Source organism: Patagioenas fasciata, chromosome 16 (assembly GCF_037038585.1).
Source record: "Patagioenas fasciata isolate bPatFas1 chromosome 16, bPatFas1.hap1, whole genome shotgun sequence".
Lineage (NCBI taxonomy): Eukaryota > Metazoa > Chordata > Aves > Columbiformes > Columbidae > Patagioenas > Patagioenas fasciata.
The window spans coordinates 103,632-131,306 of NC_092535.1; the positions used below are offsets into that span (position 1 = coordinate 103,632).

Consider the following 27,675-nt stretch of genomic DNA (forward strand, 5'->3'; position numbering starts at 1 on the left):
ATGGTCTCAAACACCCGTCTGTGTACTCAGTGCAAAGAACCAGGTAGCAATTACTGTCCCAGGTTTTCGAAACATGGAACAAGTTTGGAAACAAACTGTTGCCTTCCTGTTTCCCAAGCATGGAGCAATGCACTGAGTCCTACCAACACACCTCCTGAATCATCCCTTCATGAGAAAATTACTCATGAGATGGTGAGGAGAGCCGAACCTCCACATCCTGTTAGAAGCGCTGCCCCGGCCAGGTTCTGATACACCCACTCACACTGGGTTGCACATCACGAATCCAGTTGTCTCCACCCTCCAAAATGAGGCAGGGAATCAGAAGCTAGAGCAGCAAAGCTCACTCGCTCTCATGGGGGCAGAGGCACCTACCCAAAGGTGCTTGACACTTACAGGGCTGTCCAGCTAATAACCACCTACAGCAGACTGACTCCGGGAGAGTCTGATTGGTACCTGTGGAAGGTGGAGAAAGATCTTCAGAGAAAATAGCAAACAGATGTCGTGACACTGACCAGTATTTCTAAAAATAAAATGAAACCAGGGGTCCCATACAGTGTGAGCAGCCACACGGCTTTCCTCCTGCGCATACACTGACGATTCCAGCGCCCAAATCCTAAGTGAGCGAGTCCTTCCCCAGGGATGGCTTTGTTCATATTTTATTTAGCGCACTTAGAGTGACATTTTCTACAGCTGTTGAGAGTGAGGTGTCATTTTGTGCATGGATATTGGCCCATACAGGGAAGGTCCCCAGCTGGAAGATGCTCTTGGCCCATGTGTTCATAGCCAAACTAAGAAGCAGAACTCCCATAAGATTCATGAGCAACCCAGTTCTTGCCTACAAAAGAAACACAAAGACAACTGTTGAGTTTAGACTGGACATCTACAGCCCATGAAGCATTAAGGTATTTGAATATAAACATTTTAAAAACTGAAGGCTTAATTGCCGCTAATTTTAGCAACATTTTAAGTGGGCTTTCTTAAGCCAAAGGCCATTCTGCAGATGCTTACCAAGCTTTGATCCATCAAAAACATTAACATCTGTTTAGCCTCAGGAATGTGAGCAGGAACTGGGACTGAGCCTATTTTTACTCGTAAGATTTCTCTGTGCTGGGGAACTTTTCCTGCATCTAGAAACCTATAAGAGTTGAGCTGCTGACACTGGCAGGAACAGGAGCAGGGTCTGGGAGATGCTGAGCATATTCACGACCAGCTTTGTCACCATTTGAAGCCACAGTGGCTCCAAATTTCAAAGGGCCAGACTTTATACAGGCTCTTTCTGCATACCTGTGCCTTCAAATACTGCCGAGAACGGCATTAGACTTCAGCCTTTTCCCTTTAGCACAAGTTGAACTGGTAACACTTCTGAAAATTACTATTTTAAACACTCAGGCTGATTGTTTTCAGCATTTTCTGTATCTAAAAGAACTTACCATATCCTTGACCATCAAGTGTCCAGAAGAAAATGCAATTGAGTTAGGAGGTGTTGAGACTGGCAGCATGAATGCGTAGGAGCATCCTATAGTTCCTGGTATCATTAAATAGAGGGGATTCACTTTCAGACGAATGGCCTTGAAAAACAGAAGGGAACAGAAAATGTACCTTGCAGATTTGGAGTCATAGGCAGATATATAAAGGAATGCAAACAGCTCCTACACTATGCAAAGCCCTATCCCACACTGCAATAAATAATCACATATCTCTCCAACAACATCTGGAGGATTGTTATCCTTCTGTGTTCACATTATGCTGCAGGTACTTGCTTTGTTGCTCTCAAGGATTTCAAAACGCCTGAAGCCCAGGAACGGGAGAACCATACGGCACTTGTCCCAGCACAGACACAACAAAAACCTGCCCATCCAAAGAGTAGGGCAAGGAGAGAGCAGAGGAACAGCTGGGTCTTGCCAGGGGACTCCCTTACCAGCTCTGCCAAGACAGGCAGAAAGATGATGATAGTGGCTGTGTTGCTGGCAAACTCCGTGAACAAGGCGATGACAATCGTGACGAGGATGACGGCCACAGGCGGTGGTACACCCTCCAAGGGATGCAGACGGCCTCCTATCCAGACAGACAGACCAGACTCCTGCAGAAAGGGAAAACAAACAAGCTGGAGAGCAAAGCTCTCACCTCCCTGAACATAAATGGATCCCTCCTAGAACTGCAAATTACACACGACCTTCACTGACCCACACAGGCACCTGTGGGAAGTGTCCTCAGGGTGTGTAACAACAAGCACTTTGAAAGGAGCTGCAAGATGTCTTAACCTCCTTAGTTATCTGCTCCATATCATCATGACTTGGAGCTGCAAAACACATCCTTCAAGAGCTGGGACCCTGCAGATGCAAATCTCCCAGAGCCAAACAAGAACCCAAGTGACACCCTGATAAGATTCAACGCCATCAGACAGGATGACTGCAACGTGGTGTCTGCAGCAGGTCTCACCTCACAGCCCTTGGCCATGGCAAAGCCTCCTCCGAGGAGCAAGATGATGTTCCAGGGCACCGTCTCTTGGGCCTTCCTCCAAGTCAGCAAGGGCTGCATCTCAGCGTTTGGTGCTAAATGAAGAAAAAAACCCTCCCGTCTAACACCCATCCAAAGAGAACCATGTCAGTCATCATCTGATACAATGAGCTCATGGACCTGACACCAGGGCTGGAGCTTACTAACCATGAGTTGCTGATAAAATATACATATGGAAGCTCTTAAGGCAGACAATCAAAAGACCACTTAAGTTAATATCAAATCTTAAAAAAAAATTAAATAAAATAAATTCTAGAACTTCAAGATTTCTTTGATGCTTTCTTGAGGGAACATTTAATATCAGGTTAACTTTTTCTCTGTGACAGACATAAACATTATCTTCAACAGATGGTAGTCTGTGGAAGGAGGACATTTTCTAACATTTGAATTATGAAGATATTATTAAATTCTTCACTTGCTGTTCAATAGCCAGCAAGTTTTATAGCAAAGATCTCATCTCCCCTGAAGGCCATCTCTTAATATGTGATGAAGTGAGCCCTGTCATATGGAAGGATGCACTAACGGGACTGCAATTTTCTGTTGAAGAAGGGCACACATCTTTTGCCCAGAGGAGCCCTGATTGAACATCTTCCTGCATATGAACAACACAACAAGTGTGCATGGGCAGTGCTGCACCATCCATGAAGGGCCTTCATCAGCTGCATCTCCACATTAACACCAAGTGGCTTATGAATTACAATTTGTATCTCATCGCTACTAGAAAAGAGAAACTCAAGACCACAAAAGAAGACTCCTGGTACCAGAACCTGCTGGTGAGTTTGGGCTTTAGGAGTTTAAATTCTAAATCATTCTAGGGACTGAGGAAGGGCCATTATTTCTGAATATGGACAACTCGCCCAGCTCTGCCCTCTGGGAGGTTCATGCTCCCACCTGAGGGACAGGAGCTGTCTGGGAGTCAGCAACCAAACCTCTGCTTCACAATCAGTAAAGCAACACTGATGTAAGCTTTCTTCAACCCACCACAGCATTATCTCTGACAGCTATGTGAGCATCTGAGTCATTCCTGCAACCAGCAGCAGGGCAGTGACTGCTGACCCTCTCCTGGCACTCCAGAAAAAGGCCCTCAGTGCAACTGCACCTCCAGACCACGGTGCCTCAGCCAGCCAGCGCAGTTGCTGTGCGCTCGTGCAGGTCCGAGGTGCGGCAGTCCTGGCTCTGGCTTGGTGCCTGCCCTGCCAGAGCACGGGTGAGGGCAGAGTCCCTGCCCGGAGGGGTCCCCTACTCACCTTTCAAGTCAAACCACCACCTGAAGGAAGGTTTTTGCGAAGGGAAGAAGAACAGAATAATCACAATGGTGATTCCCGTAACCGCATCCGAGATAAACCTGTCCAAAAACAGCAGAAACACTGGTAAGAGAAAGCCTGTAAACCAACAAAGTTTATGAGAACAAGGATTTACAAAAGAAGATTACAAGTTTCCATCATGTTTGAACAAGGTTCATTGTTCACAGTTCTTTTCTTTTTAATTCCCTGTCGAGCTGCATTTCTAAGATGGGCTTTGAAATCCCTGGAAAACTGCTCTGGAAATGTAAAAACCAAGATCTAATCCCCACCACACAGATGCTCTGGCTGTTTTGCTTGTGGAATTGTGGTCAGTCCATGACGGGTTGCGAGGACAAATTTCCCCAGCTCATTGCAAGGAAGAAGGGATGCAGAGCCCAGACCTCTTTGCAAAATGATCAGACTGTAAGGTGAAAGGCAAGCTCCATACAGGAAAGAGCTTAAGCATGTTTTTGATTGTAAGGAACTATAAACTGATGAGGAAAAAGCCTGTAATTATTTTGTTGTATTAAAGAATCATTTATTAAGCTAGGTTTTATTGAAAAATAAAATGAAGGTCTCTTCTGTTAAGAAATAACACCACCCTCTCTCACACCAACTGCTCTATCCATTCATCCTCCCAAGGTATGGATGCCACAAGGGAGACAAACTCATCAAACAGACAGGATAGCACAAGGGATGAGCTCTTGCCATCCATCTTCAGCCTCCAGACCTCCAGTGCATAAAGAATTCAGTATTTCACTGCAAATGTACCTATAAACAGCATTCTCAACATTAAAACCCTAGGGATGGCCTCAGATACACACGTGACAACTTCCCACGGGGTTTCATGTACCTCCTCCAAGAGAAAGAAACAATAAAGCTGGCTCTGCTTCTCAAAGCTCAGCTTAATTTATTCCAGGAAACCTGAGCAATAGTGTTAAGCGATACAATGAGAAACCCCAGAACCTCAATGACTTGGAAATCCTATTGAAAAATATGACAGTGCAATGAAAATAAAATCTTACCCTGGTGCAAACAAGCTTGCCCAACCTGGAATGAATTTGGGATCCCTGGAGAAGAGCATGATTGCAAAGACACAGAAAAAGAAGAAAATTGCCTGTTCTGCAAACCTAAAATGGAAAGAAATGCAGTTAAAATGCTGCTGCGCTAAAGGGGTTGATCCAACCTAGGACAAGTATTGAGCTGAGGCTGCAGCAGATTAGGTGAGAAGTCAGGCTGGTTTTCTTAAAATAACTACAGTGAAATATTGGAATAGCTTGTAAATCTCTTTGCAAATATTGATACTAGCCAGCAATTATCTCTTATTGGAAGGCATTAAGAAGAGGCAAGACAGGCATCAGGAATGTACAGACTAGATGTCACAACGTGCATGCGCAAGGCTGACCCTCTGGCTATGGCAGAGGAAGGGCCAAGCAGCTTCTCATGGTCACTCCTCTCACCGCTGCCCTCCGGGATGTCCCCAGGGCACCGTCAGCCAGAGATGGTTCCACTCCAGCTCAAGAAATGCAAAAGGATTGGCTGAGATTCAATTCATATGAGACAGCAGGAACAAACTTCAAGGTCAAAACCTAAACAGTATCTCTTAGATACATGGCAAACAGCAGGGGAAATGGCAGTATCATTCACTTAGTATCAGGCTTGACTCCAGTCAGTCAAGATTTAACCAAGGCAACAACTCAAAACACTGTTTAAAACCTCCCCGAGCACAAGGAAGGGCATTTAAGCTACTGGGAGGAGGCCACTCGCATTGATTTTAAGTTATGGGTTTGCTAATCAAATTGGTAGAGCGCAGCTTAATGGACTTTCTCACTCCTAGACCTCAAAGCAGGACTTTGATTCTTTCAGAGACATTTTGCAGGCTGCTTGATAATGTACTGAATGGAACAAGTAAACCAATTTCTTTCATTTACAGCACAGGCACAGACAATTGTCTTTGAAGAACCACTCCATTTTCCACTCAACAGCAATAATTACAATGTTGATAGCAAGACACAAACATCACTGAATCTTCACAGCATCGCCGTGAGTATGAAAATATTATTTTACAGATGGAGACACACAGACCATTTAAGGCTAAGACTTAGAGTTTCAAAATCCTTCACTAGCCCTGATTGCCCAGAATATCAGTGGCCGGACACACCTAGGGTTTGATTCTTGGAGACACGCAGCTTCTCCTGTTCCCCCTTTTTTTGGCATTTCTCATAAGTCTAAAACTCATGTTTCTTTCTGCTGGTTCCTGCTCCAAAATATGATCCCCATTACTGCAGTTTGCACCAAGCTGTTTCCAGAAGACAAGACCTTCGAGAAACTACAATAAGAAGCTACAAGTGTCTTGCTCTTTCTTCACCTAATACAGCTGAAGAAGTTATTCAGAAAAAATAATGTATTCCATGACATGGATCTGACTTCTTTCCATATACTTTCTTTGAGCAGCTAATTAGTGTTCTTAAAGCATATTCACAATCCATATGATTCATATCTATCAGATGATTCATCAACCTTTTTAACAAATACTTCCAGCTTTGCACAACAGATATGGACAAACCTTCACAATTCAGACTGTGTTGGTCAGTACATAACACACACAAGATTGGTTTTGTCCCTGGAGTAAATAAATTACAAACAGCAATTAAACAACCCAGCATGAATTGACTCTATAATATGAACTTCATTCTTGAGAAGGTTGGAGCACAAGCTGCTATTTGCAATTATTCCTGTTAGTGAAGGTGGAGAGGCTGAAGCATGCGAGAAGCAAACTTCAGCAGGTTACGAACACTGGGTGGAAACATCTATTTCACTTTCTTCTAAAAAAAAAAAAAAAAATATCGGTTTCCCCTAGGTCTCCACTCTTAAGACAGGACATTTCCAACCCACTTGATTTCTTTTTCATTTCAATTCCATCTTTATCACTCACTTTGTTGGACCCAGTTTCTGATAGTCCTCCCTTATCACTTCTCTGGCTCGGGCTTCTGCATCCACTCTTACATTGGACTTTTTTGTTCTCCAGCCCCTGACAAGAAACAGAATTATTTATTTACATACCTCTAACATAACTGACACAACGGTAAATGCTGCATTTTCTAACGCAGTACACGCATGGCTCTGTATATTTCTCCAGTGTCCGTCTGTTCTGCAACGTTCAAGGAGCTGCACACTTCTGGTGGCTCAGTTTGCATTACTTTCAAATCGTGAACACTGATGAAGAAGATCTCTGCTGTAGACACAGGCAACAAGGCCCTCTTTTATATATTCTTTCTCATTACATTCATACAAAGGAGACCTGCAGAGGTTAGGAAGTTTCCTTTCATTTATATTCTAAACCAATTCCTCCAACATGGGCTGTGATTGCCAAAAGAAAGTCCCAGCACTGAAGGATTTCCTCATCTCTAGGAGATACCTACTTGGGCAGAAGAACTAGGAAGAGGGGGACACGGAAAATTAACGTCTCTTCACTTCTCAAGTTACTTGCAATTTCCTGAGTGATCCCAGGATGCTGCTGAGGATCAACAAAAATGTGAGGAATTTTTAACTGGCCGGGAATGTTAATGTGCTCTTGGCTAAGCCTCTTAGCTTTAAGCTCATGGCACACACTGTTTGTAGTATGTGCATACAAATGATACATTCATATCTCACACTCCATCTCCCATCACATCCCATGCCACTGAACCTTGTTTCTAACCCTGACTGTGACCTTGATTAAACCAGCAAACCCCAGCTTCCTCTATCAGGCGCATCCACCCAGCCCCAGGGTGCCTGCGCTTCCTTAATGCGTCACTGCTTCAAAGGGATATCATGGCTGAACCTTCTATGTGGATGAATGGTTGATCATTCAGAAGTTCCTGAACCTCAAATAGATATGCCTAGCCCTTCAGTTTCTGAGTTTTTGCAGGGTGTTATTAAACAGCAGCTTCATCTCAGCTCAGCCAGCCAGTACCTAAGCCTTTTACTTTCTTTTGGATTCAAACAGAGACAACCCGCTATTGCAGCCATGTCCCTCTGCCTGGACTGTGCTGCAGACACCAGGGACTTGTCCACACAGAAAGTCCAGTCACTATCCCCAAGTCATTGCAGCCAAAGCAGCCCAACAAACTCCTGCAGACACTCGGTTGCACTTGTCCAGCTTTGCAATGTCTCTACCGAGGCACTTGGCCACTGGGGAATTCTGGTATCTGCTCTGGTCCAGCTATCCCAATAAAGCTGGGCTTTGTGCTGACAGAGATGAGCCAAACAAAACAAGCAGCATCACGTTCTCTGAGCACAAGACCAATTTTGCATTTCACCAGGGGCTTTGGCCAGCACAGCCAGGGCTTCATGGGCAGGACATCAGGGTCATGCCCCAACTATCACCGTAGGACACAGGAATTAATTCAGGCTCCACAACACCCAAGCCCTGAGCAAGCAATGCAAAGCAACACAGGTCTAAGTGGCTGCGACCCAGCAGAGCATCCCACAGCAGCACACATCCTCTCGCAGAGCCCCATGAGCAATTCAAGGATCGGTGTTTGGCATTTTCTGGATTTAAACTTTCCCATTGATTTTTTTCCTGCCTCTGAGACAATGTAAATATTTGGACACCTGTTCTCTTCCCCAACACCCTGCCCCCTCTACTTGTATTTTTAACTCAAAATAACAAAGGCTTTAGTAAAGACTAGAAATTCTGTATGGTCCCTGGAGGATGCAGGACCGTGAGTTCGTTACTCTGACTTGTGAGAGCGTGCAGAGGGAAAAGGGGTTCTAAATGAACCAGAATGGCAAAGTCGCAACTGTTTAAATAGCATACACTAGGGGCTGCGTGTATCCAGCAAAGATTTACCGGAAAAATATATTACTCTCAGTTACAGATTAACATGTTGTTGTAAAATTAAGCCCCGTTATGAAGCAAGCTGTTCCAAAAGCAAGTTTCTGCCCCAGGAACAAATCCTAGCTCTTTTCTGTTCTAGGAGATTTTTACTAATTCCAGGGGAACCAAGATTTCAAACTGGTCTTCAAAGTTGGATCCTGCTTTCTATTCTGTCAATGAAATTTGCTACAGGTTCGGGTCAGGCAACCTTAAAAAAATGCATGTTTAACTGAAGGAATATCTAATACATATTCTGTACACTAACATATATCAGTTAGATAAAGTATATGAGGCTATGACAGATCTTTAAGAAGCTGTTATGCAACAGGAATGCTTTAAAGAAAGATGACTTGCTATAGCATGAGCATCCTGAAGTTTGTGATGAAACCCCCCACCATCCATTAGATGATCTTGGGCAGAATCAGTAGATTTAATAGGAGAATCGTGATGAACATGTATTTTACAATGCTGGCATAACCAGATGATGTATACATATAGAGAATATAGACATACCTTAGGTTAATTCCTCCATACAGAATGGAGATCCATAGCCATCCCAGGAGAAGAAAAATCAGCATTAAAGGAAATGCAAACATAAACCAGGAACCAAAGTTCACTACATCACATTCTGGAAAATAACTAAGCAAATGAGAAAAATCAAGTTAATGCAAGAAGGGAAAACAATCCTTCAATTTAAGGGCAAAGAAACATCTGAAATCAGCAGCAAAATATCCCACAAACTTGCCACTGTGCACTTACAAACTGTTCCCCTCTGTGCACGAGCTGTTGCCCAGGTACCAGAAGCTGTGGGGAGTGTTGTGTTGGGACAACTCCCCTGGCCACCCCCTCTCACCAAGCCCCGCTGTGCAAGCCCACCAGGGAAGGTCTGGAAACCTCTCACCAGGTGCACTGGTATTTTCATACGATCATAATCCTGAACACCCAGGATCAAACCCTGCTATAATAACTGCTGGAGGGCCTGAACATGATCCTCCTAGGGATGCTGTACACGCCTAGGAGAAACGGAACGTTCTACTTGTAGAGGCCAAAGTTAACAAATACCCACAGCCGCTTAGGATGGCACGAATCTCTGTTCCTATGCACACAGGAGGCATTTTTTCTGACTATGAAAACAGGCCAGAAGCACCGAGCTCCTTATTTTTCTTTCTACCATTCAGTGGTAGATGTAATTGCTCACAAAACACTACACAGCCTGTTTCATCAGAACAGTTACCAGATTGTGTGCAGTCAAGTTCCATTAAATTCGATGGGATTAAGAGCATCAGGAAGGTGAAGCACATATGCACTGGCTTGGCTGACAGCCTAACTGGGTGCACTGGAAACCTGCTTATTACAGCTAAGGCTATCTCTGCTTTCATCTGCTCACAAAGTTTCACAAAATGCTCTAGAAGGGTCTAAATTTTACAAACTAGCCCTAAGCACAGAAGGGCATTTCCTACAGGGATGGAGAACACGTCTCTCTCTTTTCCAGGATTTACAGGGCTCTCCAGGATGGCCTCTCATACCTCTTCAGCTGTCCCAGGAGGATGAGGTTTGGTGCAGTTCCCGTCAGCGTTGCTGTACCTCCGATGCTGGCTGCATACGGGATTGAGATGAGGAAACCTTTCCATATATTTGTTTTGTATTCCTCCTCTTTCTTTAAATCTGAGAGTGTATCACTGGTAACCTCCTTTTCCTCTGTCAGATCTTTGCTTTAAAATAGTCCAAAAGAGAATCCAGTGAAAGCCCTGGTTTAAATACAGTGCAACCACTTCAGAGCCTTGACAGAAGGAAATTTCCCAGTTTTTAGAAATCCAAGCTAACACTGTCCTCAAGGACACCTTAGCAGCTCGGTGCAGCCGAGGGGCCTGCTTGGTGACCTGCCACACGGGACTGGCAGCCTCGCATAGGACAGAGCACCGTCAGCACCCGTCTGTAGGAGCTGAGGGTACGTGTGCCTTGCCCAGCCCCTCAGCAGCTTGTGACACTTAGCACAAGGTCCACAGGACCGCTAAAAGGAACACAAAAAAATATAGCACTGAGAGGAGAGAAACATCTGTTCCTGAAAAGATGCTTCTTTCCCATCATTGTTATCAAAACAGGACCATCACCGGCGTGTAAATCCTGGTGGCTTCTACATCACCAGCTTCACACACTTGATGTTCCTGAGAAAAACCAAGGCACAATTCCACAGCAGGAGACACCTCTGGCTACCATTTCAGAGCGGCTGGAAAATCTCTGCAATAATTTGGACATGCAGAGGGATGCTAGACACACAGAGGAGGGTTTCTATCATCAGGCTGCTTAGTGATTGGAATGTTTGGTATAATCAAAACATTTCAGTTATTGAATTTCAAATTCCTAAAGCTTGGTCTAGCTCAGGGGATAATTCTCTCTCAACTCTCTAATACAAACTTTATAGTTAACTTACTCCTCAGTACTTGCCAGAAACTGCATCTCAGTTGGTACAGTGTAAAGTTTATTCTGCTGTAAAGATGCTGAAAAAGAAAGATGAGGACTTTAAAACAGTTCAACGCATCTAGAAAATTCTCCCTGAACCAAACAGAGGAACAGAGGAAACTGCCATTTACAGACGAGGGGCCGCGCAATGAAAGTGTGGGTTCAGGCCACAGGGACAGGAGCACCCGGCAGGGATGAACAAGCCCGTCTCTCCTTGCCACCGCTCCGGCCCCACTGCAGCACCCAGCTTCTCCTTCAATATCCAGAGGCACTCAGTCCTTTCACTACTGCCACTGGTTGAACTCTGGGGTCTTCTAATGTGACCAGGAGTTCTAGGGTGTCCCTTATCAAGTAACAGGTTTGGGGTGGGCTTTTTAAGCAAGGGTTAGCCTAAGCTCATTCTTGGGAAGCAAAATTGTTTGGTCTGATGTATCTGTGAGGCACATTCCCCAAGCTGCAGCAGGAACACTCCCTGCTACCAAGCTTCATTCCCAGGGGATGAGAATTTTACTCCTTGCAGACAGCTAGTGCAAAGCCACCATAAAACTGTAATTGACTCTTTAAAGACAAGATTGGGACACATTTGGGGAACAGGCTTCAAACCAGGTCCTCTGAAATCCACCCCAACAGCATGGACTGTTCACAAGCCCAGCATCCCCTCTGTAAATGACAGAGCCTGCAGGTTGTGCAACCAGTCCCCAACACAAGTTTAGGACCACCCCAGGGATTCTACTGCACACGCCATCTCCAGGGACCCTCCTGCATATCTCACATGGGCTCTGCCTCACTGTCCTTATCACCAACCACAGGGAACACAGGCGGGACTCAGGAGCACTTGGGGAAAGGGTTCATTTTGATCAGAATAACCAATGTTTTCTTTGGCAGTAAACTGGAAGGAGCACGCCACTCTACCACACACATATATAGGAGAAATCCAAAAATCAAAAGACAGAAATGCAATACAATCATCATTTTTTTACAAGATCTCACACTAAGGCTTGTGACATTTGCAGTCTGGCTCATGGCTTGACCTCGTGAGGTTGGGAGTAGACGTGTGCCATTAAAACCAGCTCTCCACGTTCCTCCTCAAAACTGGAGTAACTTGTGAGCTTTATCCACCTTCAGTCCAGGTGGCCCTTCCCCATCACCACTGGCTCTGCTGCCTTTCCTAGGGCTCTTTGTCTGTCTTTGGGTCCCTGCACCTCCCCAGGTTTTGCATGCAGACCCCATTTCCTGCCACTGCCACCCCAGCATTCCCCGAGTTTTTCTTGCCCGCCCTCCTCAGGCTGAAACACCATCCTCTTTTACCCATATATGCACTGAAGACCAAAAGCAGTTCATGGGGATGGGCCAGCGGTCAAAGTCTCTGGACTTGCCCACATGCACACCAGAGACACCAAGCTCATTCCAGCTCAGTGAACCAAGGAATTCTGCAAAGTCATGTTTTACACATTGCTAATTTACCAAATTGGAGTTAATTGGCTTGGATGCACACATGCTGAGCTTTCATCCCCACAATGCCACAGCTGAAGGATGTAATTAGAAGGACAGACATTAACTGATGGCTGACTGTTGATCCCCCAAAGCATTTAGCCCAAGGCCTCTTACCACTGATGTCCCATCCAACCTCAGTGCTGGCTCTGCACAGAGATGTATTTCATTCCACCTCCTAACATTTGTCATTTTTTTTCCCTGCTTAGCCCAAACTCCCATCCCATCTTGCCAGGACCATCTGTAAGTTGCCCTTTCCAGAGCTTGCTTGAGTTAACTGTGCAAAGGAAAGCCAGAGTTTCTGCAAAGCAAACTTTTCCTATGAAACTTGTAAAAAGGATTTGAAAATTCTTACAGGTCCATAAGTCAGAACAGGCCACAGACCTGGCTGTACACACCTCCCACAGAGCCATGTAAGAAGGATTCAGTGGCCATTTCACAGAAATAACTCATATACCTTAGAGGTATAAAGGCTTGTCCTAGAAAAGTTTGGCTTTAATCACCTTTTAATCGTTTCTAAAAAACTGGAAAGGCCTGAGAAGGACTATGCTCACCCACCGAGGTGCAGGCAGCAGTGCTGGGGCCATGTCGTGCCAGCACGGGCCACTGGCAGCCAAACCAGGCAGCAATGCCCAAAAATGCTTATTTCCCACCTGCCCCTTTGGAGACATCACTTCCAGGTCCACGAACCAACAAGACACCTCAAGCACTGACTGCAGTTTATCATGAATTTGAAGAAGATACTGGAAAAAAAGGGTGGAAATATTTTCCTGTAATTTTTACATGTAGATATTTAAGCTGCTCAGAGAAATGAAACATTGCCAACGATGTGCTAGTGGGCAGAGAACAGGAGAGATGGTCAGGCTCACTAGCACAGCAGTTTCCCCTTCGCCACACACCTATCACACTGTTTGTGTTTAGGGCTGGAGATGTCAGACAGAATTGTAGGGAATCTGTAAGCCAACTCCAAAAGGAAAATTCTGGAAGCCAAAGAAAGCTTTTGACTTATAACATGCTGTCCACATGGTTGAACACAGACACGAGTGATTGCAACCTTGAGGTTCTCTCATCAGCAAGAAAGTGTGACCAACTGATCAGACACAGCACTTTCATCCTGGCATGTGTGTATAAGCAAAGCCCTTCACAAAGCTGATTTCATACACCTGTTGAGAGTTCTTCAGAAAAATCAAACGTCTTTACATGCTACATATTCTTTAACATATTTTTAAATAAATTCTATTTTAGACAGTTAAATATTTTTTAGCCTGCTTGGCCCTATTACAATGTCATTAAAGTATATTCAAGCAAATTTGCAAACTGACCTTACCATATGCCATTGTGAAAGTTGGCTTCCACATGCAGTCCACAAATGAACCTGCCTGTCTTTTTTGATACACAGATTACAATTCAGATTATAAAATGAAGTGGACTACGAAATGAGTATACCTTTTTCCTCAAACGTGTTCCTTACATTCAGTCAGGTTTCATCAGGTCTGTGAAAAAACTAACAAATAACCCCACTGGAGATGTGCAACCAGCCCTGGCTGCAGCGACACCTGGCAGCCAGGATGCCCTGTAGAAAGCCTTCACATCTCCACCCCAGGGTGTAACGCTGGATTCGTCACTTGTGACTGACTTCAGCTTTAGGGCTTCCTTCAAGGAACTCAGCTTTTCCTCATCCATTCAGAAAGATTACAGAAAAGGACGAGTCTACTTTGGGAGACTCAAGTTCAAATTAAAAGTCTATGGGAAAACCTGCATTTTGGTGTTGTACATTTTACAGATGAGGACTCCTTCACTTCTATTCATTACTTTCATAACTCTCTACCTCAAGAGAAACATACATCATCACGTCATCACATGATATCTGCAAAGCATCACTTTATTCATTCTTCTATTTGCATGCCTCGCCCTTTGTCTTTTCTGGTTTCTCTAACCACTGTAAGGATTGTGAGCCAAGGACATTAATCACAGAATCCCAGAGTGTCAGGGGTTGAAGGGACCTGGAAAGCTCACCCAGTGCAATCCCCCCATGGAGCAGGAACACCCAGCTGAGGTTCCACAGGAAGGTGTCCAGGCGGGTTTGAATGTCTGCAGAGAAGGAGACTACAGAACCTCCCTGGGCAGCCTGGGCCAGGCTCTGCCACCCTCACTGGGAAGAAGTTCCTTCTCAAATTCAAATGGAACCTCCTGTGCTCCAGTCTGTACCCATTGCCCCTTGTCCTGTCACTGATTGTCACCCAGAAGAGCCTGGCTCCATCCTCCTGACACTGCCCCTTTCCATATTGATCCCCAGGAATGAGTCCCCCCTCAGTCTCCTCTTCTCCAGCTCCAGAGCCCCAGCTCCCTCAGCCTTTCCTCACACGGGAGATGCTCCACTCCCTTCAGCATCTTGGTGGCTGCGCTGGACTCTCTCCAGCAGTTCCCTGTCCTTCTGGAACTGAGGGGCCACAGCTGGACACAATATTCCAGGTGTGGTCTCCCCAGGGCAGAGCAGAGGGGCAGGAGAACCTCTCTGACCTACTGACCACCCCCTTCTAACCCACCCCAGGTACCATTGGCCTTCCTGGCCACAAGGGCCAGTGCTGGCTCATGGTCACCCTGCTGTCTCCTGGACCCCCAGGTCCCTTTCCCCTACACTGCTCTCTAATAGGTCATTCCCCAACTTACACTGGAACCTGGGGTTGTTCCTGCCCAGATTCAAGACTCTACACTTGCCCTTGTTCTATTTCATTCAATTTCTCCTTGCCCAGCTCTCCAGCCTGTCCAGGTCTCTGATGGCAGCACAGCTTCCAGTGCCAGCCACTCCTCCCAGCTTGGTGTCACCAGCAAACTTGCTGACAGTCACTCTGTTCCCTCGTCCAAATCATTGATGAATATATTGAATAATACTGGCCCCAGTACTGACCCCCGAGGCACTGCACTGGATCCAGGCCTCAGCTGGACTCTGCCCCATTGACCACGACTCTCTGGCTTCTTCCCTTCAGCCAGTTCACAGTCACCTCACTGCCCGCTCATCCAGTCCACACTTCCTCAACTCAGCAGCGAGGATGCTGTGGGAGACTGTGTCAAATGCTTTCCTGAAGTCAAGATAGACCACTGCTTTGTCACCATCTAGCCACCTGGTTATGCCCTCATAAAAGTCTGAGGCTGGTCAAGCGTGACTTCCTCTTGGTGAAGCCATGTTGACTGCCCCTAATGAGCCTCTTATCCTTGATATGCTTTGAGATGGCACCAAGGATAAGTAATTAATTTTGTGCTTGCCAATGTTTAGGACAACAGGGGTCTTGATTTTATGTGTTCCCAAACTCTACTATATCTAGTCACAACTACACAGACAAATAATTTCAGAAGATGGGGTCAAGAAGGTTCAAAGCAGACTGACAAAACACAGTGCTTCTACAGACACAAAACTATAGCAAGAAGGTCAGTGAGGTTGATTTTAATAGATGTGACTGGTCAAAAATTCATAAAGGAAAGGAGATAAAGCAACCTGGAGTGCAAATATCTCATGATTGCTAGACATTAGTGATGAACGCTTAATTATATCTTTATTAGAGTATGCGTATGTTTGAGTCATCTTATGGGGACTCATTTTTCTGCCTTAGTGGAGCCAGTGGGAACCAAAAATCCCATTGCTTTTAAATCTCAAGAGCAGAAGAATGACTAATTAGTACAAGAAAGAGAAGCTGTGACTACTGGTTCAGCTATCAGTAATAACTGCAAAGGAGACTTCATGACTTCATTTCTGTTTTGCTGTTTCTCATCACTGTCTGCCAGAAGCCCAAACTCCTGATAAATGACTTGTGAAGAGAGGGCTGGAGGAAGAGCTTATCTGACTGCACACCCCTGAACCCCTGGTCCAGCCTGTCCACAACCTGCTTGGGAACAACACCGGCAGTAGCATGAAGCTGGGAAATCACAAAGCACTTTATGAAGAGGTATTTAACCTGACAGCCTTCCCTTCTGTCCTCCATTTCTATTCCAGCTCAGGCTCCAGTTTCATGGGGGAACAAACAGGAAAATGAGAGGAGAACCCAGCTGTCCATGAACACACAGCAGCCCTGTGTGCTGCCATGGAGGGGCCATTGTCCTCACCTGTGTCCTGCTCTCACTGCCTGGGTGGTCCCTTGCCTGTCCCTGCAGCAACACACCGTTATGTAGCACTTAGCTGCCCAGGGATCACTATCTACAGCCCTGGCTCTGGCTTTCCCCGCAGTGAGACATCCGTACGAACCCCACCACTACTGTGCCCACTTGGCTGGAGCAGGTTTCTGGAGCAGGTTGGCTGAGCATCACCATGTCTTGCTTTTTCCAGACAACTCAAAAGCTTTGCCTCCTGCACAACATGAGGAAGGGGCAGGATAAAAGGGAGCTTTATGCCAATACTCTTCCACCATGGTAACCATGCATATATTAAAACAGGACTAGCACTGAGATCAAGTTGCAACTAAGAAACCTGGTACTTGTGCCAGTGAAGTCAATAAAATGGGACACATTTGATGGTGGCAGGGCAGATCTCAGCTGGCTTGTACTACTGCTCTGTCTCAATTACCTTGGTTTTCTTCATTTTCCCTGTTCATATCCTTAGATGTGTCTTTCTCCCCAAAGAGGCTTTTTAAAATTGCATTTGCAATTGGAAGCATCATAGCAGTGGAGGCAGTATTACTTAACCACATGGACAGGAAAGACGTTGTCAACATCATCCCTAAAATTAGTCTGGAAGAGAGAGAAAAAAGGAAAAGGTGAATTGCTTCAGTTTGGCAAGTTCTCCGATATATTGTAGCTAGAGGAAGAAAAGCTCACATGCAGGGATAACAAAGCTAATAGGACAGCCCCTGGTATGAGGGACAGTGGCATCACAGCCCACCACAGCAGAGCTGCTTTGCAAGTGCATGCACTTCACATCCCCCATGGAGATCCCCCTGCCACCACAGTCACCTGGCTGGCTGGACTCCCACCAACATGAGGACCCGGAGCGCGATCCTGCGGTGTAAATTCCACTCCTCAATGGCTGAGGCCATGATTAAACCACTGAGGAAGAGGAAATTGGTGTCTAAAAAATATTGGGGGCAAACTTTGTTAGATGGGAGAATCCCCAGGAAGGGAAAGAGGACGATAGGCAGCAGAGCCGTCACGGCCAAGGGCAGCGCCTCCGTGCACCAATACAGGGCCATCAGCAGGATAACATAGAGACATCTTCCTTCCTGCAAAAGGAGGAGAGGGGAAAAGTAAGACATGTGGCATTACAGAGATGTCTTTTCACTTGGAGACACTTGAACAAACAAGGTGCACCTATTACTCCTTCAAGGATACAGTATTTCTCCCAAATAACTTCCATCAAGTGCAACATCTTCCCCCTTACATTGTGTAGGGGTTCAGAACTTCAACCAATTCTCTGAGACCACAGCAAAATCCAAATCCTCCTCAACTGCCTAAGCGTCCCGTGTGCTACAGGCTGGCAGTGCAGTGAGGCATCAGCCAAGGAAGCTCTGCAGAGCAGGAACTGTCCCAGCATGTTGAACCAGGGTCCTAATCCTCAGCAGGCGCTGCTGCCGACACCCTTGGGTGTCCCAGTATCTGACCCTGCTACACTTAAAGTTTGTACTTGCTCTCCAACTTCCACAAACTGTGTTTTGCATGACTATGGAAAAAACAGCTTTAAAAGATGGATGTATTGAGTCCTCACATTTGCAATAGGAGGCACAGAGGAAGGTTGCTTTTCTTGGATCAGAGTCTCCCAAGAGATCTGTGAGAAATCACTCCACGGCAACCCACTCCAGTCCCTATGGACACCAGTGAATCAAGCACCCTGGTGTCACCTCGCTTCCTGAGGGCAGGGAGCTCGCCCATGCCCAGCATCACCCCAGTCAAGGCTGGCAGAAACCCAGTGCCCCCGCACCACGGCGTGAATCCATTCACCTGCCCAGGAGGCACAAACTAAACCAAAGCCATTTGTCATGACAGCCACAGCCAAAATAACGAGTGACGGAAAGAAGTCAGGAGAGCAGCTCCGAGCCAGGACAGGAGAGCCCCAGGGGACAAGTGGAGCCCAGTGCTGAGCTGGGCTCATCGCAGCAGGGCCGAATGGGGATACTGCCAGCGAACACGGGGCAGAGTGCCTGCAATGCTATAAATAACAGCTGGGAGTCATTTGGAAGCCACAGAGCTATTTATTTGACCACTCTCTTCCAGCTTGTTGAACAGGTTGGATTGTTACTCAAAGGCACCTTTATCCCTCTGCTTGGACCCTCTCCCCTGCACCCAGGGCTGGGCTTGCTGAAGCTTTTGCTCAGCAACGTACCCACAAAGCAGATAAAAACCAACCATGGTCATTGTGAAAGCCGAAGAGTAGAATCTACCAATATCCTTCTGGATGCATAAAGCCAAGTGGATTGAAACTGATACAGATTCATCATTTAATACATATGTAGTGTGTGCCTGAAAATTAGCAAAAATGACAGAATTTCCGATCTGCTTCTAGCATTCAAGCTCTGCATTTCACAAGCAATTCCAGTAAAGCTCCAGTGCTTCAGTGCACATGGAAACGTGAATACCACAGAATTGACAGTAATTTGCCCTGATTTTTTTTAATACATCCATTGCAGCAGAGCAAGTACTTCTTGTGAAGTTCCAAAGATCTGGATTTACACACCATTTGCCGTCCCAATTTTAGCTACCAATGAAGCGACACACAAGACACTGTCACATTCGGATGCCAGCCTGGAACCTGGTGGTTCCCATGAGCTCCCCCTGGCTTCGCTCCCTCCAAACCAGCAGGACCACAGCAACAAACCTGGCCATGCTAAATTTCGCAAAAATGAAGAATTGCGTTTTAAAATGTTTGTACAATGGATTAGTGATTTCTTTTCCATGGCAACTGATAATTTCTCGTTACTCCGATTCTTTTTATACACCAAAGAAATAGCTTTGCTCTCACTAAGCCCTGTTCTTTTTAATCTCTAAAGGCCACATAAATAATTTTTTTCTCCCACTGGAAAAATATTCTTTAGTTTTCTCAGGAAAGCTGCAGCAAAGTGAACTTCAAAATAAACCCACTTTGCCTCATATAGGGGTCAAGCAACTGAAAATATTTAGCAACACCTTGATATAAGAGTGTATCAGTGAAGGCTTTAATTAACTTGATGAAGTAGAAGTGTAATTTTAAAAAGCTAACTATAAACCAAGGGAAATTTATTTTCTGGTGTATGGAAAATATTCTGGAAAGCATTGCAATGAAACACAGCATGTTTCTAATAACTAATCTTCAGTGCAAGATCAAAAGCCAAGGGGCAAAATTGAAATACGGCAAAAAACTACGCTGTGGATGGTTTTCCCAAAATTTTGAAACCTGTATGGATCAACAGCAAATCACTTCAAAAAGAAAAGTGTGGTATTGTTCATCAAACTTATTCTACCCCAAGAGAGAACAAATTGCACCTATATTAAACAAGTTCTTCAGTTAAGATAGGAAAAACTTTGAACAAAAAAAAAAAAAACAAACAAGACCATGTCAGAATAACTTAGATTTGGAACAAGCATGCCACAGAATATTAAACAAATTTAAAACCATTAATGAAATTGAACTAAAGTCTATAGAAAATTGAAAGGTTTTTGGTTTCAATACATCTTGCACATGTGAGTTAGTTAATGCTCCCAGTGCCCAGCAAGTTTGATTAGTATACAAACAACAGCTGCTAACAAATGTCAGAAGAACGGTGTTTTAGGGAGATGGTCACAACTGCCCACACTGTTGTGTGCGGCACCATCACCCGCACACGATCGCCATCCTTCGATCCCTCTGCTCTGTCACCGCCAGACTCCGTCTACTTCTCTCACCTCCCTGCAGCTTCGTGTTTATTTTTTTTCAAAAAAAAGTCTATCAAAGTTCAGGGGGAAAATGGTGGCATATACGAACTTCAAAATGGGTCTTGTGATTGGGTTAATTTTATAACCATTTAATGATTTCCAGGGAATCAGTGGCTCTGAACTGCAGCAGCTCTCCTCTCTGTTGCTCAAGAGCCTTGGGAGCAACCTCTGCCCCTCCAGACACAGATCCTGTCTTTGCTGCACTGACAGCACCGGGAATTTTCCACCCCAGGGAACCTGCTGAGCTACAGCAGAGGAAGCCAAGGCACGGGACAGTCTCCCGTGGGCCGGGGAGCTAGAGGGGGCACGAGGTCTCCTGGAAGGGCAGATGAGGCGCCCCACAGAATGGAGGTGCTAGCAGGTGCTCCCTCGGCAGGCCCCCCCATGACCTTCCCACCCTATGGCCAGGCAAACAAGTGCCAGACAGCTGGCAGGGCTCCTCCAGGACCTCAGTCCCAATACCAAGATATTTTGGCTGGAACTGGAGCTTTCCAAGCCCTTTTATCACACTGTCATCCAAAGAACACCCTACCTGCGATATTTGGAACTACTCAGTACAAAAAGTACCGGTGGCTTTTACCATCCTGCTCACAAACCGTCTTCACACTGCAGCTGTCACTGTGCTACTGGCCGTCTCACTCACACTGCCTGCTCACCAACGGGATGGATGTGTGAATCTGATTTCTACTAAACCCAGCTCCTGCAAACATTCTGTAATCTGGATGTAAACCAAGCCCTGTTTACCTGAGTTGTTTTGCTCCCTCCGGGTATTTGCAGAGTGGCTAGAGAAGGGCCAGTAACACAGAGGCACAAGAGGAAAGAGCTGCAGGGAAGATATTTTGCTCTGGAGCTATGTTAAAAAGACATAAAGCTTATTAAACACTTTTATTGAAACTTCTTGAAGTATTTAGTTGTTGGCAGAAAAACAGAATCGTTTTCTCTGATTTACAAACAGGACAGCTGAAGCTCAGAGAATGCGGGCAAATTGACCCAAACCATGTAGGAAACTAATGACAAAAATGAAATGAGCATCTTAGAGAAAATCTTCCCTGGGTCAGTGGCCCGAGGCCCATGCCTTCTCTCGGAGGCAGCAACACCTCCTACAACTTCAACAGAAACAGCAGAGCGTGATGATATGATGCCCTGTGTCAGGTAACAGGGCTCCCCTTTTGATTGCACATTCCATCATCAGAGTTTAGTTTTATTGTTAAGATAGATCCAACACATTTGATTAGAAGAAACGTCTTCTGTGATGGTGAACCCCCCACAAGTTCAGTAAGCAGTTCCTATGATTAATTAATCTCACTGTTAAAATTATGTCGTGATGTCTGAATCTGCCAGTTTCAATCCTCTGCGTCTTCCTATATGCTCCTCCTTTATGTCTTAGCCTGGGCCACCCTTATCCAAACTCTGCTCATGATGGATGTGCCTTCAAAGTAGCAACCACGTTATTTCTTGCCTTTTTATTCTTTGAAAAAAATATTGAGTTCCCACGGCCTTTCATCACATGGCCTGTTTTCCAGTCCTTTACTCATCCCGAGACATCTCCCACAGGTTGGAAATGGCTTGGAGAAACTGGAGCCAGACTGGAAGGGCAATTTGGTGAAAGTCACAACCTCAGCTAACAGCAGCCTGGTAGATCCTCACTGCTCTTGCTCAAACTTCACGCATCCATACACACAGATATCACACTAACCCTCTTGGCTAAGGGTAGTCAGTTTGGTAGCCTTGTTCAACTAATTGACATCTCAAACCCTTTGGTTTAGAATCTGCTTCCTAGGAGGGATACCAGATCAACCTGACTTTACACAATGAGCACTTTCGTGAGTACAGAACAAAAATGCTTCATTAAATATGGGTTTTTCTGCATTGTCCATCTGGCAACAGAATACCACGGGTCAAATTCCTTTTGTGCCACACACTTGAAACACCGCACCCTGCTCTCAACACCCTGCCCAGGGATTTCTCCCTCAATTTTTTCACATCACTTTCCATGTGTTCTGTGGTTCTTAGCTTCCAATTGACTCTTGTCAACTTCCCTTTTCCCCAAGTATTGCTGCTTTAGCTTCATCTCTGTGCCAGCCCTCTCTTCACCAGGCTTGCCCTTTATCCAGACTGAAGCTCGCAGTGCACATGATAAAATATGGTCACCCTGTTTCCAGTTATCACCCCTCTTTCCTCACTGAAGTTCTTTCATCTCTTAACTGACCATTGCTTCTAGCTTTATGTAACTGGCCTTTCTAAATCACCAAGCATAAACATAGTAGAGATGGACTTTGTGCACTGAATACATCATCAGGCTACACTCACTCACTTCACCTGCCAGGCTGCTCTCCGGACCGGTACCTCTTTGCTGCTCTCCTGCCAAGCTCCCAGCCCACCACCCCGCTCACCTGTGCTGGCATTGCCCCTTTCCCCCACAACACCTTTGTTTGGAGACTGTTGTTCTTTGCTTTCAGGTGCAAGCAATGTCATTTTCCTTCTGGAAGTTTTTAAAGTCTCCTTGTTCTAATCGGGAGGACTCATTACATCCAAGTTAATTTTAAATTGCTCTATGGCCACTGAAGAAGTCAAGTCTGTTTTCTGAAGGCACTGGGCCCTATTTGCTTGCTCAGAGCTCCTTTTAGCAGATTTGGCTGCCTCAGCTGTTACCAAGCCAAGAAGCTGTACACATTGAGTTCATTAGCAGCTGTTGGAACAAGCTCTTTGCACAGCTCATTAAAAGTACCCCCCATGCCCCTTCTAGCAGAACGGTTCCTCCAGCCCCTCCTGCCCTGTCTGAGCTCTTTGCAATCATTCACAGCCCCCCGAGCAGGGTGTCACAGGCCTTTCCACTCACGGGACACATATTCAGCCATTTCAGCAGCAGCCAGAGTGGGAGGTGACACAGAGACCCTTGTGCAGAGAACTGGTTCCTGGGAATTGGTTCCACACTGAGCATCTCCTTCTGCTGTGTTATGCGACAGACACAAGTCACCGTTTCAGCTCCAGTTTGGGGACCACACTCTGAGGTCTCAGCAAACCCACCCACAAAGCAGAAATTTCATTTCTAAGAGAAATGGGACTGCAGACAAAACCACTTATTCAAGTCTCTCTCTCCATGACTGCAACCTACAAAGGGCATCAAGTAAAACCAAGGGTTATCAGTGTAATGTCAGCGCCAGTGCCAGTCCTGACATTCTCCCTCTATGATGGGACTTACATAGAGATCTGGAGAACAACGACCACAGGGTGAGAGCTGACGAGAGCTTTAATAGCAGCTTGCAGGGACAGATGCTGGGGTTGAGCAGCAAGAAGCAAGGCCAGACTGTTTTTTCTCAAAGGATTTTCTCTCAGGGAGTTGTTACCAAGATTCAGCTTTCACTAGAAAAGCCATTGCACCCAGACCATGGGTTGTCACTCAGAAATACACACCAATCCAAGAAGCCACATCTTATTTGTGCTTCTCTGTTATATCAACTGCAGGTCATTATTTCTTGGTCTTCAGACCCAAGCAAAATGCTCCCCTTTAAGCCAAAGCTCAGGTGACTTCTTATGGCTCCAGTCCCTTGGGAGATTAAAGCTGCTGAGCATCCCAGTGCAGTCAAAGTAAATGGTGACATAATGCATGGACAGACTTTAGCAACCCCAAGAGCAGGAAAGCACTGCAGAGGTGCCTGTAACACACCTTCTCACGCGGGAAACCTCATCCTGAGACCAGCAAGGGCTGAGCCTCGCTGCTGCGCATCTACCAGTTTCTATACCAGAATACCCTGCGAGGCAGCACACCAACCATTCCAGTAGGAACATGGGGTTCTCCAGCTCATCTAACTCTCCCATGCTCCAGATGTATGAGTACTTGGTAGCATCAATGTTGCCACAATGACAGCAATACACCCAAGTAGCTTCTCCTGCCCCAGACTGCTTTCCATGGGTGCTCTGCCTGGGACAGTCTCCCAGTAGCTCTAGCAGCATCCCAATCAGTTGAATTCCTTCTGTGATGGAGCTTGCCGAGCACTCGAGGCAGCTCTTGTGACCTGGTTGCACAGGAGAGCACGAGGCTGGACTTGAGTCCCATGTTAGGAGAAACCATCTGACCCGAGCAGTGCTGCTGAGTGCACACGTTTTCCATCACACACCAGGATAACTTCCAAACTCCACCGACACCAGATCCCTCAGCTGCTGAGCCCTTGTCTGTTCCCCCCTTGGTGTTTTTACACCATGGTTAAAACCGTAACCTTCTCCCTCCCTCTCCTGCAGCCCCTGTGGCTCAGGCTGTGAGGGCAGTTCAAGCAAGCTCCAGACGTCAGAACTTAATCCCTTGTTGATGCAACAGCAAATTTCCTTTCTTGCTGAAGAAGTGAGACTCAGACAACTTTGTTTTGAAACAGTAGATGAATCACTGACCCCTGAACATGAACGGATACGATTTTCTATGGTAGCTCACAGTTCCAGGTTCACCCCATGCCAAACTGAGAACTTGGTGAAGCTGCAGATAGGCTTGCTTGCAATGTTGCGCTGGTTGACAGCCCCACGAGCAGGGTTTTGACAGTGACCAGTGCAGCTACCAGTCAGTCTCCCTGCTACCAACTGTAATGCGTTCAGCGCCCATGGAAGATGAAGAACAAATCGCTAACACGAGCAAGCCAGTCAGTGCTCCCAGGCTCTCTTTCCCCCCCTGCCTTCACCCTCTCAGCCACAAATGCTTCCACTTTGCCATCACTAGTTTTTCATTAATAAAACAGCGTTGATCAGATGGGACTATGCATGAGGTGCTCTGTGGGCTGCACCCAGGAGCACACCACACCACAAGAATGGAGCGGGTGTGAACAGCACCGTTACACCAGCAGAGACTTTGTTTTCTTCTGTACATATGGAAAAATCCCTTTCCTGAATGCCCAAATCTTTACACAGCCTGTGTAACACTGTACACTCCTACCAGTACATAGCGCATCTGGAGCGAGGACCTTCCCGCAGCACCGGGTTCATCTGTGATTTATTCTCACGTTTAACCACTGTGCAGTTCAGGCACACACTTGTGCTGAGCATACAGCACATCTCACCCTCTAACCATATAAAGACTTTACAAGTGCCAAACCAGATACTGTTACATATAATTGAAGTCACTTGTTTAGCTACCATAAATGAATGTACAAACATAATTATCTAATTATGAATCTGCAAAGGAATTAAGTGACTGTTGTGCAGTATGCTTTCTGCTCTTTGAGGCAGACATTCCGTATATTCTTATTAAGAACTTGAGCAATAACACAAAATGAAAAAAAAGGATATTAAATCCAAATAATTTTCACATATTGTGCCATTAAATAAAGCAATTGTCATTCTATTTTATTATTATCATTATTACTTGGGAGATTTGCTATCTTGAACATAAAGGTTTCACCTGAAAAGCATTATACAGGCTATATGGTAAATGGCACCTTCATGTCCTTAGAGTATCTGAATCATTCTATAATCACTAAGCATGAGCATCACTTATCTTTTGATGTAAACAAAGTCATTCTCAAATGGATCTGAGTCAGAATGTAAGAGTGAAATCCTGCCCACACTGAAGTCAATGGCACAAGATTTCCCAGCGACTTCACTGTCCCCCATGGACTCCCACCAGAGGCTTGGACCTCCTGGTGCACAAGAGCTGCACAAACCCTCCAACCTCCAAAATTCTGCCACACATTGCTTAATGTACAGCCTACCACATGTGCCAAACCCAAACCTTACCAGAAGACTAGTTTTCCAGATCTACAGAACAACATAAATATTTTGCTCACAAAGCCCTTTAACACAGAGCACCAAAGGTTTCCCATAAGAATCACCTGCAGCAATGCTGGTAGCACTCGTGGCTCCCCTGCACTTTCTAGTCCTGCACCACAAACCCTGCTGCACGGTCACGTCCAGCTGTGCAGCGTCCCACACCGCTACCCGGTGTCATTCTCATAGCAAAAGGATGCCAGGCAGCCTCAGAGCCCTGGGCATTTGCCTTCCATCCCAGCTCTACAAACAGCTTGCTGTGTGATGCTGGCCACGGACCTGCTTTGCCTCAGTTTCTATGGCTCTCCTTTGAGGGCTACTGATAAAAACTGCAGTAAGGCAACAATCAGCAAAAACTACAATATTGGCAAGAAGTACTAGTTAGTGCTACTTAGTTTGAGCTGATTTTGAACCACTCCTTGTGCCTCCCAATGTCTGTACAAACAACAGAAATATATTTCATTCTATCTGTCTCTTCTTTCTCCTAGAGATTTAAGATAACTCAGGATGCCCTCTCCATTTGCACTCTGAGGTGGCTGCAGAAGGGTGAGCAGCTGTGGCAGACTACGGGCTTTAGCGATCCTCTCCCTCCATGGGGAAACCCTGGCAGGTAGCAGGGTGACTCTAATAAGGGCCAAATACTGCCAGGGGTGAGGCAAGAGATGAGGAGCAAAGTGGGACAGGGCACCGAGGCTCTGCCCCAGTCTGGTCAGTCCCCAGACACTGATCTATACACTTGGTCCACACCCTGAGTCAGTGTCCCCAGCTTGTGCCTCCTGGTCAACAGTCCCAGCTGGTGTCACCCAGCTAGCGTGCCCTAGTTGGCACATCCCAATTTGCATCCCTGGCTGCAGCCCCTCTATGCGTGTCCCTGCTCAGTGCCCCCCCACTCACTGTCCCCCACACAGGTGTCCCCAGTCTGCAGCCCTGGGCAGCAGCCCCAGCTGCTGCACCTGCCCACACTCCACGGCCTCTGGGCTCCATTCACACCTCCGTTCCGTGCCCTCCACCAGTGTCCCCCCACCAGGTGCGGGTACCTTGGGGGGCAGGCTGAGCAGCACAGGCACCAGCGCCAGTGGCGCGCCCAGCAGCACCACGAACCGCCGGACGCTCCACAGCTTCTTCACCAGCGCCCCCAGCGCCGCCATCCCGCGCCCGGCACCGCCGCGCCCGCCGCCGCGACCCCCTTTATCCCGCGGGAGCGGAGAGCGGCGCGGCCGCCCCGCCCGCTGGGAGGGGCCCGGCTGGACCGCCCCGCTATCCCGCCCCGCTGTACACCGCCCTGACCCCTACACTGGCCCCTTATACGATGTCCGTCCCTCCCCATCTCACCGTCTTCCCGCAGGCCGCGCACCTGTCCCAGTCGGAGGGGTTCGTTAGTGGCAATGTTTGGAAACTGATTGAAAAACTCTGGCAGCACTGGAGCTCGGTTGCTTTGATCATCTG

The 27,675-nt window shown here is 46.4% G+C and overlaps 1 protein-coding gene across 1 annotated transcript; it reads right to left on the reverse strand.

The window, feature by feature from the left end:
• Nucleotides 1-640: 640 nt before the first annotated feature.
• On the reverse strand, nt 641-27,405 carry SLC13A3 (solute carrier family 13 member 3). Its single transcript, XM_065849834.2, has 13 exons — nt 27,267-27,405; nt 17,554-17,819; nt 17,168-17,331; nt 11,093-11,159; nt 10,188-10,373; nt 9,175-9,300; nt 6,736-6,831; nt 4,826-4,930; nt 3,765-3,862; nt 2,440-2,552; nt 1,919-2,080; nt 1,431-1,568; nt 641-835 (listed from the first exon to the last, which is right to left on the reverse strand). The coding sequence occupies exons 1-13, from the start codon at nt 27,375-27,377 to the stop codon at nt 650-652; spliced, it is 1,818 nt and encodes a 605-aa protein (XP_065705906.1). The 5' UTR covers nt 27,378-27,405; the 3' UTR covers nt 641-649.
• Between the last annotated feature and the right edge of the window lie 270 nt (nt 27,406-27,675).